Source organism: Ochotona princeps, chromosome 10 (assembly GCF_030435755.1).
Source record: "Ochotona princeps isolate mOchPri1 chromosome 10, mOchPri1.hap1, whole genome shotgun sequence".
Taxonomy (NCBI): Eukaryota; Metazoa; Chordata; class Mammalia; order Lagomorpha; family Ochotonidae; genus Ochotona; species Ochotona princeps.
Window position 1 is genome coordinate 23,739,912 of NC_080841.1, and position 16,748 is coordinate 23,756,659.

Sequence of the window (16,748 nt, forward strand, 5' to 3'; positions counted from 1 at the left end):
TAAATCACAGTAATCCCTAAGGTTATCTTCCCACAAAATCTGTTGGCAAGGAGAGTATCATTTATTATCTTGCTTTCCCCATTATGCAGTCATCATGCTTTTCAAAACGATCTTGCTTACATGGTTGAAGTGGTCTGATGCAGTGTTGTGAATATGTAGTTTGAATTCTTCCCTGAGGTTAGCCTACTCCCAGGGTGACACTGGTTCCCCTACAAGGAAAATAGGGACATCAAGATCTGTAATTGTGTCTCACAGAATATAGGCAAGTGAATACTTACATCAACTTTGAGAAACTGTGTGCTTATACAGATGTCAGTACAATTAGAACTTAATCTGGTCAGCATAACAGTGTATTCTATCTCATGCCCCTCCCCCTTTTTTTTAGTGGAGAAGAATGAGAACATTCTTAGATGTCTAGTAAGAAAAAGTAATTGTTGGGCCCAGTGTGGTGGCCTAGTGGCTAAAGTCCTTGCTTTGCATGTGCTGGGGTCCCATGTGGGCACAGATTTGTGTCCCCTCTGTTCCACTTCCCTTCTGGCTCCCTGCTTGTGACCTGGGAAGACAGAAGACAGCCCAGGGTCTTGGGACCCTGCACCCAAGTAAGAGACCTGGAAGAAACTTCTGGCTCCTCACTCCTGGCTTCAGCAATCTAAATGCGACCACTTGGAGAATGAATGAGTGGATGGGAAGGTCGTTGTCTCTCCTCCCTGTAAATCTGACTTTCCAATAAAAATAAATCTTTAAAAAAGACAACAAAAGAAGTTACTGTTGAATTAGCTATACATGCATCACTGGGATAGCTGAACTGTATGTATTCATGTTATACCTGTAATTCAGAATTTTGATATCACACACACACACACACACACACACACACACATACTGCATGAATATTGTTACCAATGACTGCAGGATCCTCACATAACTCATTTTTGTGCTGGTTTGTGTCAGCATATATGTAACTAATATGTCTGTACTTAAAGAGCATAGATGTGGTAGCATAGTTTTTTTTTATGAAATCTCAATGTATTAACATAGAAGGAATTAATAGGAAGCATTCAGAATGTTCTGTATTATTTAGAGGAATAAGAGATCTGTATATAGGGAAATGAAAATCAAATCAGAACTTTTGATGTCACTCGTATTTTATGATCTGTTTTGCAAACAGTCATTTCTTTAGACTGGCCCAAGTCTGTTCAGTTTCCATGGTCTATCCCTTTAACGAAAAAATGGCCTTTCTAGAATGTATCTCTACATGTGAAAATTGCTTCTTGGCATTGGACTCATGGAAACATTTTCCTGAATGCCAGTTATTCCTTGGAATTCCAAGTCTGTGCTAGTCTCATACAATTACAAATAAGTGGGTCTTAGCAGTGTTTGGTGTCGGAGCTGAACGTGGTTGCAGAAGGCTGGATGATGTTGAGACATCAGCTTTTCACAGTTCAAGAATGCACAGACTTACAGTTGAACTCTGTTAACTTTGGTTCCAAAGCTGTCATTAAAGGGGAACCAAGATTTTTAAATGCTTATCTTTCAGAGTAGTAAGACCTCTTAGAACTCTGCTGTCTAAGGTTTTACTTTGCTCTTCCCTGTCAAGACTTTGTCAACTTCAATCCTTAGTGCCCATTTTATGCTACAAATCAGAGCGAGAATTAGCAGAACTCCAATTTAGCCGATCTGTGAGCAATGTCTCAAGTAGTCATGTTAGGATTAAATGCAGAGATTTCCATATTGTCTTTATTTTTTGTAAATTTTTTTGAAGATTTATTTTGAAAGGCAGTTTTACAGAGAAAAGGAGAGAGAAAGAGAGAGAGAGAGAGAGAGAGAGAGAGAGACTTTTAATCTACTGATTTATTCCCTAGATGGCCGCCCCGACCAGAGCTGGGCTGGTCTAAAGCCAGGAACTGGAAGTTTTCTCCAGTATCCCATGTGGGTACAGGCGAAAAAAGTCTTGGACATGTTCTGCTCCTTCCTGAGGCACATTATCAGGGAATGGGTTCAGAAGTGGAGCAGCTGGGACCCATATAGTTTTCAGCACCACAAAGGCTTAACCTATTCTAGCATGGCCCTGGACCCTCCATATTGTCTTTAAATGTAACCTAGATAATTCAAGCATTCAGTTTATTGTCAATTCACATATTGTCAGCACGACTTAGTTGTTCACAAAAGTTGTTTTTAATGGAAAAGGGAGTTTTTGTTGTTGTTTGTTTTTATCCATTAGGCATTCATGTTACTTTGGCTGCATAGCATGGCATATCCAGTAGTTCTCCTGAAAGTATTTGTTAAGTGCTTTGATGGCCTGAATTGATGCTGAAATTACAGAGAATCTTAGATGTAGGTCAGTGCTAGGAAAAGGGCAGCCAGCTTCCTGTGGCTGTTGACCAACATTTTGAACAGAAATATAAATTAAGTTTATGAGAATATTCTAGAGAAGAGGCTCCATGGTAGATTCATTTTCACGAAGATCTGAAATACTTTGGTTTTATCTAAAGCTTCTGTTTTAATAATTATAACTCTGTGATAACTGTTTACAACCCATACATTGGCAAACACTAGTTTTTCTGATTCTAGTCCCATATTTTTGAAAATTCAAATAACTTTAGACCTTGTCCATGTGTCTGAGTAGCACTGCTCCTCTATATTGACAAGAAAAGGATAAATTAAAATGAGGTTGCCGCCACGGAAGCAATATTAATCAGTTGCTGGAAGATTTATCTCACTTTAGAAATATTGCAATTTGTTTTACTTACGTGGTGGATTCAGAAGACCTGCCTGCTGTTTTCTCATCTGTGTCACTTATCTACTGTTCCATCATTTGCCCTTTGCCAACACCATAAATCTTTTTTTTTTTTGAGTAAATGGACGTGTTGAAGGACTGTATGTAAAATGTGAGAATATACTTACTTTGAATGCAATAGCAATTTGTCTAAATCCTGCCCATTTTTGATTCTTCCTGGCTATCAACTAATCTGGCAGTCCTGTAACTTTGCCTGGAGCATTCGTGAGCACAGCGCTCAGTGTGGCATCCATGTTTCTTCAGCCTGAATCTGTTCCCTTCAGAGTCACAGCATATGTCAAGGTTATCTTGAATGCTTCTTTCAGGTTCAGAAGGCTGAGGGTTTTAAGCTACATACTCTATAAATTCAGTAGAGTCAGAAAGTATGTTTAAAAAACTTTCTTTTTATTTATACTTAACTAAGGGCATCTTTCATGTCTTCAGTTAATATGTCTCTTGCATGTTTATTATCATCTTCAAATATTTCTTAGAGATATTTTTAATTTTAAAGTCTTATTTGTACTTTCTATTTGCTTGCCTTATAATTTATTTAATTACGTGTCATTTTCTTGCCAGTAGTCAATATATTTCATATTAAAATACTAGGACCATTGAGGACTTTCTATAGTAAAACAGAGAATCTGCTTGTCATTTTTCTTGTCAATATTACTCTAGAAATATCTTCCAGAGCAAGAAATGAAAGTTAATGAAACACAGTTCATTGAATGATGTGCAGATGAAAGGCCATTATTTTTAAGTGATGGTACTGGTTACTTTGGTTTTCCGGGTAGAGGGTAAAATAGAATGAACAAATGAAAAAAAAAAATGTTGAGCAGTGGTTGTCAAAATTTGATCCCTGAAGTACTCAGGGATTTAACAGAATAGGAGGTATTTTCTTTTTTCCTTTCTGTTTTTTTAAGTATATTCATTATTTACTATGATACAGATTTGTAGTTATAAGATCCCACCCTATCCCCTTCCTTCCTTTCTGTTTTCTCTTCCCACATTTTCGCCAAATTATCACAATTTACAGTCCCTCAGTAACAGTTCCGAGATTATCTTTCTGCTATGCAAATGTATTGTCACGTGGTAGGTATAACCAAAGGTAGAAAACCTAGTATCATTGTACAGGTATATTTACATGTTTCAGTGAAGATCTACTTTTATTTGGGAGCAGAGACACATACTGCATACTGCAATTTAACTTTATGTCCCAGTATGCTAATCTCTGTTATATGGTTCATCTGTGAGAATATGTGTATACACTTGATTTCCGACATGTATTTATTTTATATTTTGCAGAAAGGATGTCATAGCTTGGAGAAAATATGATATTTATCCTGTTAGTATTAGCTTATTTCACTAAGCATGATGGTCTTCAGTTGGGACCATTTTGTTGCAAATGATAGGATTTTATTATTTTTTATGGTCAAGTAATATTCTATAGAGTAGAAGTACCATCCTTTATTTATCCATTCATCTATTAATGGGTGTCTGTATTATTTCCATAGCTATTATCAAATGCTGTTGTGAGTTGCTGTGCTATAATTGGGTCGCCATCTCATATGCAAGTTTCACTTTGGATATATTCCTGAAAGTCAGATAGTTGGGACATGTGATTGATCAACTCTGAGTTGTCTGAGCACTCTCTGTACTGACTTCCATAGTGGCTGCACCAGTCTACACTACCAGCAACAGTAAACTAGGGTACCCTTTTGCCCATATCCATGCCAGTAGATGTTGTTTGTTGAAATCTGTATGTAGGCCATTCTCACTAGAGTTAGGTGGAATCTCAGTGTGGTTTTTATTTGCAGTTCCATAATGTTTCATGTGTCTGCTAGCCATTTGGATTTCTTCTTTTAAAAATGTTTGCTTATGTCCTCACCCATTTGTCAATAGGATTGTTTGTTTTGCAATTGTTGAGTGTCTGAAGCTCTTGGTAAATCCTGGATATTAGTCCCCTATCTGTTGTGTGGTGTTCAAAGACTTTCTCACATTATTTTGATTGCCTCTTCACTTTGTTGATCATTTCCTTTGCTGTACAGAAGTTTCTTAGTTTGATGTAGTTCCATTTTGGGGGGCAGGAATTTGGTGTCTTGTCTAAGAAGTCTTTGCTCATGCCCATGTCTTGTAGAGTGTTCCCTATGTTTCTCTCCAGTAATTTGGTGATGTCTGGGTGCGGATTTAAGTCCTTGATCCATTTAAAGCTGATGTTTGTGTAAGGTGAAAGTTGGTGGGCTCTGGTTTCTTTCTTTTACAAGCAAGGAGTTTTCTTAAAAATGCTAACGTGTTTTTGTCTTTTTCATTCAGTGTTGCATTAGTACATAGTTAGAGCTTTTGGTGTCTGTAATTTTTGAGACTCTTTAAAACCATAAAATTAGATGTTTCCATAAAATTTGGCAAAAAGATTATAAAGTTTTTATACAAATGTAACATGAGAGTAACTTCATGTTTTCAAAGAAAAATATTGAGATAAACCTGTCTTATCAAATATTAAAATTATAAGAAAAGTTCAGATAAATCAGCTGTCCAGGACCAGTTCACTGTGTGCTGTCACGTATGTGTAATTGTGCATATTAACTACAGGATAAAGGAAGCCTTTAAGTGCAAAATTACTTATAATCAAAGACACTGAAGTGTGAACAATTATTATTGCATCAGTAAAGATATGGTGTCACTGTTTAGAGGTATTGCTAGTCCATTCATAAATTATTGGGGAATAGTTTTAAATTGAAACAATCTTCTTGGATAGTGATGTACTATTCTAAGAGTTTTATAATATTCATCATTTTAATATAGAAAATTATTTCTAGCATTTTCTCCAGAGGAAATGTTTAGAAATGAGAAAAAATATACAAATATATTAATGACAGCATGTTTTATAATAACACAAGTTTTAGAACTACATATACATTTACATACTGAAAATGACTAAGTACATATAGTGACACAGAAAATGCATATAAAATAGCATTAAGTAAAATAGAGAATTTAGCTTTTTATATGTTTCCTAAATCCAGTTATGTAAAAGTTTTTTAAGCTACTAGGAGTAGAAATGTGTAAATGGTGGTTATTTGTGGATTCTGAATTTATATGTAATTCTTATTATCATTTTGTATACATCTGTGTTTTCCTATCCTTTTACAATGATTATTATTACTAGTGAAGTAAATAAAAGCAGCATAACTCTATTGAAATAAAACTGTTGAAGTTCTGATTTATAGATTAAGACAAGTCAGACAACTGTTGTAAGAGTTCATTTTAAAGATGTGAGATTCTATTTCAGTGTTGCTGTTTTCTGTAGCCAGTCACTTGCTTGAATAGTGGTTCTGTTTTCATAGCATACTTAATGTCTTTTTACTAGTCAGCTTACTTTAAACAAGAGTTTTTGTTTTATCGCCCTTAGTTTCCATTACTATCTAATAACGTTTCTCCCAATTATAAAATCTGAGATGTGTTAAATATTTGCAAAGTATTATTTGCAGCAGAAACAGCTTCTCTTATAATTCGCATGTCTGTCTTCTACTATACGTTTTCTTTTGATGTATTCTCCTACCTTTTGTGCTGCTCTGTCTCCTCCTTTACCCTTCTAACCTCTGATGAGTTAGAAACAAATGGAAATGACATCTTTCTGTTTGTATCTTACTGTTATTCAAGATAGTCTCCAGATACCCGGGGTCCATGTTTAAGTATTGCAAATGGCCATCTATAGAACTTTGGCCATCATCATAGGATTTATAATTTATTTCTATTATCTGTAGAAATTCTGTGACTAGACCTACATAGACTGTGAGTTAAACTTGAAGATGGATAATGAGTAGTCCGTGCTTTCCTCATAGGTCCTCCGTGGTCAGACACTCTGTGCTTGAAGGCAGGAGTTTAACATTTGGAATGATTTGTACTTCAAAAGCACATTTTTGTTTATGATGAAGCTATGCTATGTATATTGTTGTTTGCAGTCTGAAACTTTAATCTGTGACACATCTGCATTGCCTACCAGAGAATACTGTTATATTTAATATTTAATCCAAACAAGTCACTACTGTGTTGATGGATGATGATATGAATTGGTACAATATCGCAGGCTTCATGCGGACCCCGTCACTTGATATCAAATGTAAATTTCTTGTGACTTCACCATTATTAAATTCTTTAGTAAAAATTTGTATCTGCATGGTACAGTTTACATGGGGAAAAAAGCTTGGAATTGATTCTCTTTGTATAAATGCTTGTTTCTAGGCTGTAATATATATGCTGTTTAATGCTGCTGTGTGGTTCATGTGTACTGATACATTTCTTTTTAAACTTGCAGCAAATAGTGGCAGCAATAAATGCAGGGATTATACCTTTAGGAAACACCTCCAATCAAATCAGTCACTGGGATTTGGCAAGTTCGTTCTTCTTTGCTGGCACTGTTATTACAACCATAGGTAGGAGACAACTTATTTTGCTTTTTAATTTTGGTATAGTTTATGACCTAAAATTCATCTGTTTGATGTTTTTAATAGTTGCTTAAAAACTAAATGATAGCAAATAGATTTTGAAAAGGATGTTTGAAGGTTCAAGCAGAGGCATGATGGCAGTGAATCAGTCGTTCTTTCCGAGCCCTGAGTTCACGCAGGCATGAAAAAGCAGCAGTGCCTTGATTCTCTAGGTTAATGGAGAGTGATGTCACTTTCGGCTTGAAAAGATGATTTTGGGGGTAACAAGTAGTTTTTAATTTTGCAGCATCTTTAATAACAGGAAGGAATTGAATCCAACTTCAACATTCTTTCTTGTAGTGCTTATTTGGTATCATGCTTTTCTTTTGAAATTGTAACTCTTCACTTCAATAGATTGTGATGTGGTATAGTTTTTAATTGCAAATATTTTACAACTTGTTTGGTATACATTGCTTTTTTTCTAGTAAAGGAAAGTGATAATAATGAACAATGAAACATGAGAATAATGAAAAGAATGAAAACTGGAGCCTTGATATTTTGCCCTTTAATCATTGTTTATCATGTTGGAAAGGGTTGTAAAAATAAGAATTTTTTTTGTTTTTTCAGCTTGACAATGCAAATACTTGGCACTTTGTAGGCAACAGATTGGTCCTGTAGATGTCATCTTTCTCTTGGTTTTTCAGAGTCCAACAACTATTCAGACAATCTAAACACAGACTCCTTAATGGAAGTCATTTGTTGAGGATTGGGAAGCATTACAGCCATCCTGCTCCAGGAATGAAGTGGGTTTAGACACAATTTTCTTTTCTTTTAATTATTTATTATTTTACTTTATTAATTACATTGTATTATGTGACACAGTTACATAGGTGCTTGGGTTCTCCCCACCCCTCCCCAAACCCTCCCACCATGGTGGATTCCTCCACCTTGTTGCATAACCACAGCTCAAGTTCAGTTGAGATTCCCCCATTGCAAGCGTATACCAAACATAAAGTCCAGCATCTTATTGTCCAGTCAAGTTCAACGGCTTCTTAGGTATACCCTCTCTGGTCTGAAGACAGAGCCAGCAGAGTATCATCCCAGTCAATTGAAAGCTCCAACATACCATCAGCAAAAATTTACATCATTATGGAATTAATTGACATAGTAATGAGTAACCAATATGTTAAAAGTAAATGCGAGTTCCCAGCCACCGTCTGTGACCACCTCACCTATACTTCAATTTTAGTTTATACACAACATATAACATTCATAACATAACATGTTATACATAACATCATATCATCTTAAATTAAGGCAAACATGTGGTATTTAACCTTTTAGGATTGGCTCATTTCCCTTAGCATTATGGTTTCCAGTTTGGCCCATTTGGCCACAAAGAACTGCATTTTGTTTTTTTTTAATAGCTGAGTAGTATTCCATGGAGTAGATGAACCATAGCTTTCTTATCCAATCCTCTGTTGATGGGCATTTTGGTTGCTTCCATGTTTTTGCAATTACTGATTGTGCTGCTATGAGCATAGGAGTGCATGTTGGTTTCTCATAAAACAATTGTTCTGGATATATTCCTAGGAGTGCTATTGCTGGATCATACGGTATGTTGAATTTGAGTTGTTTGAATATTCTCCATACTGATTTCCATAGAGGCTGTACCAGCCTGCAGCCCCACCAGCAGTGGAGTAGGGATCCCTTTTCCCCGCAACCTCGCCAACATAGACACAATTTTCAAGAAAGGAATGGGCATTTACTAATCTCAGTTGCAAAGGGATTTCAGGTGGGAGGAAAAAAACATGTACAAAAGGAAGTTATTCCTGTACACCTACATCTAGGGTAAGATTTCTTCTCCTGGGACTGATCTCTAGAGGGTAAAATTTCCGATTTTCATCTTTGATATTATTGAGATATTATGAAGCAAATAAATTTTTCATGTCAATATTTTACATAAAAATCATAAATAAGAGAACATGGAGCATTTATGCATGAACTCTTGCCTAGAATTTTTTATAGGAATTTTTAATGTCTTGCTATAACAGGAATCCATTGCAGTGCCTCTTAGCACTGGATCACTTGCCAGCAAAATAAATACCTTAATGTGTTGACTTTTGCCTTTGTTAAGAGGTCAGAAGACTGTATTTACTCTTACATTTCCATCAGCTGGGTCAAAAGTTGTATGGCTGTGAAAATCTGAAAGAAAGGCGACCTTGATCTAGCCATAATAATAGGTTTAATTTGGGGCTTAGACATCTTGGCAATTCCTACTCATGGAAATAACTATTTATTGTGTAAACTACTTAGAGTCTGGAATGAAAGAGAAAAAAAATAACTCACAGACAGAGTGAGAATGGTTTTATCTGCCCAATGAAAACTCAGAAGTCTAAGTTATAACTCATCCTGACCACCACTCAATTATGTTGCAAGAGACTCAGTCATTATACAGACTTTCTGTTGCATCACATGTTTATAAACAGTCTCATTCTTTGAATCCCCAAATTCAGTAAGTTTAGCAGACATATACTTCCAGGCATGACAAAAAAAATAAACCATTATTACTAGTCTCACCCCAAATTATAGCCATTAAGCACAGTAGCTGATCATTTAGGTTGTTTAGGTAGCTGCCTGACAACCCAGATTTCCTACGGCTCAGTCTCAAGGTTTAGTCTTAGGGAAATTAAATCATTCTGTGTCACCTACTAGGGGACAGTTTCATCCATGGCCCTTTTCGTAGGTCAGAGTCATCTCCTCTGTCCTTGAACTGGATCATGATCTAGGCTAGGATAAACACTTTGAACTTTTTGTAAGTTTCCTTCTGAGATTCAAAATTTTGATTCCATAAGATTTTTAAAAATTGGTGTGTTTTTCTTTTAGCAGTTATAAAAATTTCGACCTCTAGTACTAGCTACGTTGTATTAGGTCTTTGAAAATAGAACTGGGTGGAGGTATGAGAAATTGATAACATTAGCTTTTACAAAATGCCAGTGAAAGAACTGCTTCATGAAGTGAGTCGGGATGCAGTTGTCCAGCAGTTTTTCTATTCTAGCTTGTTGGTATGGTTAAAAACCAAACACTGACCCCGATGGTTTATTGGAAATAATTCTGAATGAAAATTCACTTGTACAAGATAGTATATTAAAATTTGTAAAACCAGTTTTTCTTTCTGTACCTTCTGGAACTCCCATAACTCTTATATTAGGCCTCTTAATAGTGTCTTTCAATTCTTGAATACTTTTTTCGGCCTGATCCAGCTCTGCTTCCAGCTTTTGGTTTGCTTCCCCCTGGTGACAGGAAGTATCTTCCAATCCTGAGATTGTGATCCCATGACTGTGTATGAAGAACTATACTTTAGTAATGATATAGGGGAGCTAGGTTGGGGGGGAATTGGGGAGGGGATAAGGGAAATCTCAGGAGCCTCTTTAACTGTATCATAAAATGATAATAATAGTAAATAAAAAAGATAAAAAACAAGATAGCATATTAAAATTTAATGTGTCCTTGTAGAGAATCTCTTCACATATCTATCTACCCTTTCCAAAGTTATGGTGTTCCAAATTTTTCAGAAATTTTGTGTCACAGTTGTATAGGCCAAAATACTTTCTTGACTCACTTCTAGTTCGTTACTTGATTTCATGGTACTTCATTTAGAGTCGATTCAAGGTTTTAACAACTACCCACAAACCAAACTTAGTATCATTCTGGTCCAGATCTTGTCAATGCTATGGCTAAAACCTGATCAGAAGTCTTCCGGGGTTTTCAACTCAGAATAAGAACCTTGGTTTCTTTCTTGTCTACTTTAATCTATTTTTCATGAGGTTAGAATTGGCATATTTTTGTATCTTTTCTGTATTCTCCATGCCTGAAACACAGTAGGCATTTGGTAGTTATTTTTGGAATTTAGAATGAATAAGCATTCTAAATGGTATTAACTGTGGTTTATTGGAAATTTAAAAACACTAAAATAATAACTATGATACAAAATTCTTAGCTTTTTCAACAAATTTCTTTATTAACTTTTTTCTCAATTTCTTTATTTAACAAATTAATACTATAGCTGTGCTGCTACTGAAAAGATAAAATTCCCTGGCCTTAAGTTGTACATTGTTGAATTTGAGAGACTTGGGCTCACGTAAACTTTTATTGATGTGTCAGATTGCATGAGTGAAGAGAATTTAAAAGAAAAAGTGTAGGAGTGACATTTTATGTAGATAGTTGGGTAGGTGGGTGAGAGAAGAAGGGGCAATGGTTACCTCTCTTTCCTCTGTAGGTTTTGCCCTAATTGAAACTAAAAAGAGAGTTAAGAATTTTCCATGTGAGTAAATGTGTAAAGGGAACATTTCAGGCATAACAACGTTAGGTGGAAAAGATTTGTCATCGGAAGAGACAATATGCTCTGGGTGCTGCACTGTGTATGCATCTAGATGATTGCCGTTGAAACTATTGATCCTCAGGATGGTGTGAATCAGTAAGTCAGTTGCAGTGGCTTCTGGTGGCTCTGTGCTGCTTCTGCACTGGTGTTACAGTGAAGGAAAGAAGGGCTAGATCACTGCTTGTGTACTTGTCTTGGAGATAAAAGTTACATATGAAAGAATAGCCAATAGAACTAAATGTTATATGTTTCATATAATCAGATGTAACAAAAAAACAATAAGGGCTGCAAGAGTTGAGAAAATGGGACAGAACATGTTAACTGAAAAGAAAAGCTTACATGGAGAAGTTGGATTTGGGCTATGCTTTGAAGTGCCTATTTTGGTTTAGACAGATGAAAGGAGCAGACTTTTGTCTGTGGTATGGCTGAGCAATAAGAACAGACTGGAGACTTGGCAGCTCAGCTGAGAGAGCATGTAGGCCAATGCTGGGACTCACCCAGAGGGGATGAGACTATTGACTGGGGTGATTGGAGTTGTTGTTTGGGGATGAGAATAAGACTGAACTCTGAAATAATTTGATGGAAGAATCAACATGTCATGACTAATAGGATGAAGACAGAGAAGGCAAAATTTTGCAGTGCAATCAGTACAGTGTTAGTTGATCCTATTAAAAGAGTAAAACAGTGACCAAAATGTTACACACTGTCTCATTTTAGGAAGCTGAATTTCAATACTCCCTTTTTAAATTATTCATTTATTCAGCCAGACTAGTAGTACGAGATAGACGGGATGCCTCCTGGCACTCCCATTGGGGTTGAAGAGACGAATAGCGGCTGAGAATGTTAATGAATCAGACCATGAATGATTGCAGCCAGTACTACTATAGACACATGTGTGCAAGGACAGTGTAGGACAAGCAGCAAAGAAAGGAGTGGGAGGTGTTCTAAAGAAAGCCAAGTCAGAAATTCTCTAGAGAGTTGACGTTTAAACTGAAACTTGAGGGATAAAAAAAAAATCAGCTATGGAGAGGAAAGTGGAAAGATGAGTTCAGGCAGAGGGCACAGAAATGGCAAAGACCGTGAGCGAGATAGATGTTGCTGTGTTCAAGGAATACAGATGAGGCTGTGCAGCCAACCCTAGACCCCCAGACCGGGAGGAAGAGTGGCAGCAGAAATTGAGAATAGCTAGATGAGTGGGAGCCAGAGCAAGTCGTTCTCATTAGGCCAGGATAACATTCTACATCCAATGGGAAGTACTGAACAATGTAAGTGGAAGAGAGGCAGGCTGTGACTCTGGCTCTCATTTGGAGGGTCAGACTGGAAGCAGGGAGGCTGATGAGGAATGTGATATCATTGAAAAATGTATTAATTCTTGGCACAGAGCTCCTAAAACTGAAAAAGAAAACATCTGGTTTCATAGATGTATCTTTTGTTAGAGCCAGCACTGTGATGAGGAGTTGGGCGCTTTCAGAACTATTCCCAGGCTTCAAGATTCAAAGGGTTTGTCCAGTTTGGAAGACTTGGGAAGGAGTGTACTCATCAGTGGTCAGTGATCTAATCAGCTGTGTATATGTGACAGGGCCTGCATAAAGCCCCAAATAACAGAACTGGGCAGTTTGGGGGCTGGTGAATTCATCTAAGGAAGACAGTGGCATGCCCAGGAGGGCATGAAACATGGAAGGTACATTTCCTCCCCACACATCAGTAAACATCCTACACATCTCTGGTATTTGGCTATTACATCCTCTAAGATAAACCAGTATTTTTTACATGAAATGCTTTCCTAAGTTTTATCAATCCATCTGGAGAATTTTCCTAACCAGAGCAGGAGCATGGGAACTCTAGAGTTTGTAGTTGGTCTTGCAAATGTGTCAGCAGCCCACCATCATTCCATTTGCCGCTGGTGTCTATATGGCATAGCTCTGTATGAGTGAGCCCTTAACCCAATAGCTCAGGGTCTCAAGGAATTGAATTGAGCTGTGGAACATCCAAAGGGTATTGGGGAGTCAGAAAACAGCAGTGGGGAAAATAGCCTAAGATGGACATTATTGTGTTAATCTCTGAGAAGATGTTTACTGGGATAAAGAAGGTAGCCATGAGGATACACAGTGGGACCCAAAAGTGAGTTTTTAAAGGTTTGCAGACAGAGATAAACCCAACTGTTAGAATAGTACCATAGGACAGTTAAGGATTTAAGTTTTAAGTTATTTGTAAAGCTAATAGGAAATCAGTTGAAATCTAAGAGAGGTAGTTGGAGAAAATGAAGTAATGGACAATAAGTATTCTGTATGGTCAATGAAGATTAGGATAAAGCAATCAGTGATTTTCTTATCTGAGGACATCACAATAATAATTAATATAATTATAGACTAATATATAGTTGTAATTAATATAATTTAATATAATTAAATACTAAAATTTTCCTGAGTGGAAGGAAAATGAACCGAACCCGAGAGGCAGGACTGGCCTATTTTGACTGCTCAGCCTTCATGATCTCTGAATGGCAGAATGTACGTGGCAAAGGTACCCTTGCCGGCTCCAGTAACTTTCAGGATCCCAGCGTCTTTCCTGGGAGTAACATTTCTCACACTCCGCAAGCACTCTTGTTTTCAGCTTGAATGTAGAGTTGAATTTGTGCAATCTCTGTTTCTTTAAAAAAATTTGTTTTTGATATCTTGTTTCCTACATTTTGAGGCAGCCCCGAGAGTTTTCACTTTGTTTTTACTTAGTGTGAGTGGAAAAGCAGTTACAACAATGACAACAAAATTTTTCTGTAAACCTGTATGTCCTAAAACCAGTTTGTCCTAATTGATTAGAAAGTGTTTAATTGATTAGAAAAACAAAACCAAAAAATAGCACAAAAAGAATTTTATATTTGGAATAATTCTGGCAAACAATTTCATTGAGAAAGAAAATTGTTTTGGAAAGAATGTTTGAAAATTGCAAATTATTGTGCTTGTTTTTAGCGGACAATCTAACACCTTTTTCTTAGATGTGGAAGAAAACTGAAGTTAAAAAGAAACTGTTTCTTTCCAGGTTTGTAGCTACAAAACGCATTGCTGTAGAACCAGTGGTGTAGTGGTTTTGTTGTTGTTGTTGTTGTTTATTTGTTCTTTTCTTACTCTGGGATGGAGTCAACACAACTTTGGGTGCTGGGTGCGAAGATTAATTAGTGAACTTCCAACTGTTGTATTTAACTTGCCGCTTAGAGTTCTGGGAGAGCTGTGTGTTTATCGTTTTCCCCAAATATGTTATTCCAGTATTATGTAGTCCAGGTAGAGGTTGGAATTAAATTGTTCTGGGTCTTTGATTTTCTGTTTCTCTTCTTTTCCACTTACGGTAATGAAGATAAAAATTTATCTCAAGATGTTAACTTAGGTTCTTGTCATTCAGCTTAATTGTTCTCTAAGTTAAAATGTATTTCTCAGAGGAAGACTTCCTATAAATATTAGTTGAGGTGTCAAAGTGCAAGATTATATGTCATTGGCGATAAAGCTGAATCGATGAATTAGTAATACTGTGTACTCCAAAGCAATAATGGAGTAGTCTATTCATCTTCTCATTGTATGCATTTGTATTACAAAAGGCACAGAGATTCAAGTCAGAACACCTAGTCTTTACCATACTGTGGTGGATGAAAAGGGCTTTGGAGACGTTATGGAGTAGTCTCATGAGCTAAGCAGACTATTTTTTACGTTAACTATAGAGGAAAACAGAACAGTGTAGTTCAGATCTAACAGAAGTTTCAGCAGGAAGGGATCTGATGATGTGTTATCAGCATCATATCACGCATGGATTGAATATATTTAAGTCAGGGCTTGTTTATATTCTGACACTAAAAGCACATCTTTGGGGTAGTTTTGCATATCTTGGTAAAGTTGGTAGTCAATATTTTTATTCTCCTTAAAAACTATCACTGTTAAATGTTACAGAAGTAAACAATTGTTAAGAAGTTATGGCCTAAATAAATAATTATTTTTTGTCTTGTCTTCCCTAACCTCTGAGATTCAGTGTTGTCTGTCCTAGATTATAGATTTTATAGAGCATTTGACTGAGCATCAAATATGCAAATATTGCTCTGAATATGATTAAAACTAGGTGAGATGATTATCAGAAAAATTCTTTTTTAAGTATCTTAAATGTTTCATTTGATAAGAAAGGAATGTAGTAACATTTGTTCAGTCCTGCCTACTTCCAGCTAGTAATTATGCCACATATTTGTTTTCTTCCCAATTCCTTTTTTGTTTGTTTTCGAACTTGTGCAATCTTACTGTTGGAAAATTTGCATTGTTATATGGTAATATAAATACTGCATGGTGTTTACAAAAGAAGTACCTGTGCCAAATGAGATTTATGTTCATGTATTGCGGTTTATGTGCACATAAGGTACAGTGCAAATGTGACCAATCCTAACTGGAAAGGAATTTCATGTAGTCAGCTCTTGGTTCAAACATAGCATTGAGGAAATAGTTATGTTAAGAACAATTGAAAGTCATAGGTCATTGTAAAAACACATTAATGATGATCTTCAATTTCTTCCTCCCCCAACCTCATTCTTAAAATAACAAACAAGTGGCCAGATTTAGCTTATGTGTCATACCTCCCCCTTCTAGTTATAGATTTCTTTTGTGGAAGATGCCAAAATAGAGTGAAATTCCCAAAGGTAAGGAGCAAGCAAATAAAAAACCGAAAGAAGCAGGATAAAGGAATAAGAATTTTCTCTTACTATCGTCTTGCTCCTCATGGTAGCCCTTCTGGCAGTGAAAGTTTCATGTTCTGTGTGGGAATTTCCTTTGCACTCTGAGTAGTCTCCAAGGACAGCAACAATAACACGGAGTCCTCAGTTTCAATCCAATCCTGATATCATCTGTCAAGAGTTGGCATAGGATCCTACAAGTTAGGGGCTCACACCTCAGATGCCAGGTGCAAATCTGAGATTCTAGAAATCCTGACCGGTTGACTCTAAACCAACCTCTTCCTCAGGTTGCATATTTGCTAGAGGAGCTCAGAGGACTCAGGGAAATAGTTCACTCATATTTACCAGTTTAGTGCACAGACCACTGCAATGGCTAGAGATGCACGGAGGTGTGTTGAGCAAGATACTTCTATACGGGAAAGGGCATAGAGCTTCCATGCCTTCTCCATTTGTGCCACATGCCTAGCACCACTG

At 36.6% G+C, this 16,748-nt stretch overlaps 1 protein-coding gene across 4 annotated transcripts in view; it reads left to right on the plus strand.

Moving 5' to 3' along the window:
- The window catches only part of KCNK2 (potassium two pore domain channel subfamily K member 2), a 192,895-nt gene that overhangs the window by 98,716 nt on the left and 77,431 nt on the right, over positions 1-16,748 (plus strand). For all 4 annotated transcript variants that reach the window (XM_004578644.2, XM_058669185.1, XM_004578643.4 and 1 more), the window contains exon 3: positions 7,089-7,206. In XM_004578644.2, the coding sequence (XP_004578701.1) occupies positions 7,089-7,206 (118 nt within the window). The remainder of the gene's footprint in view (positions 1-7,088; positions 7,207-16,748) is intronic.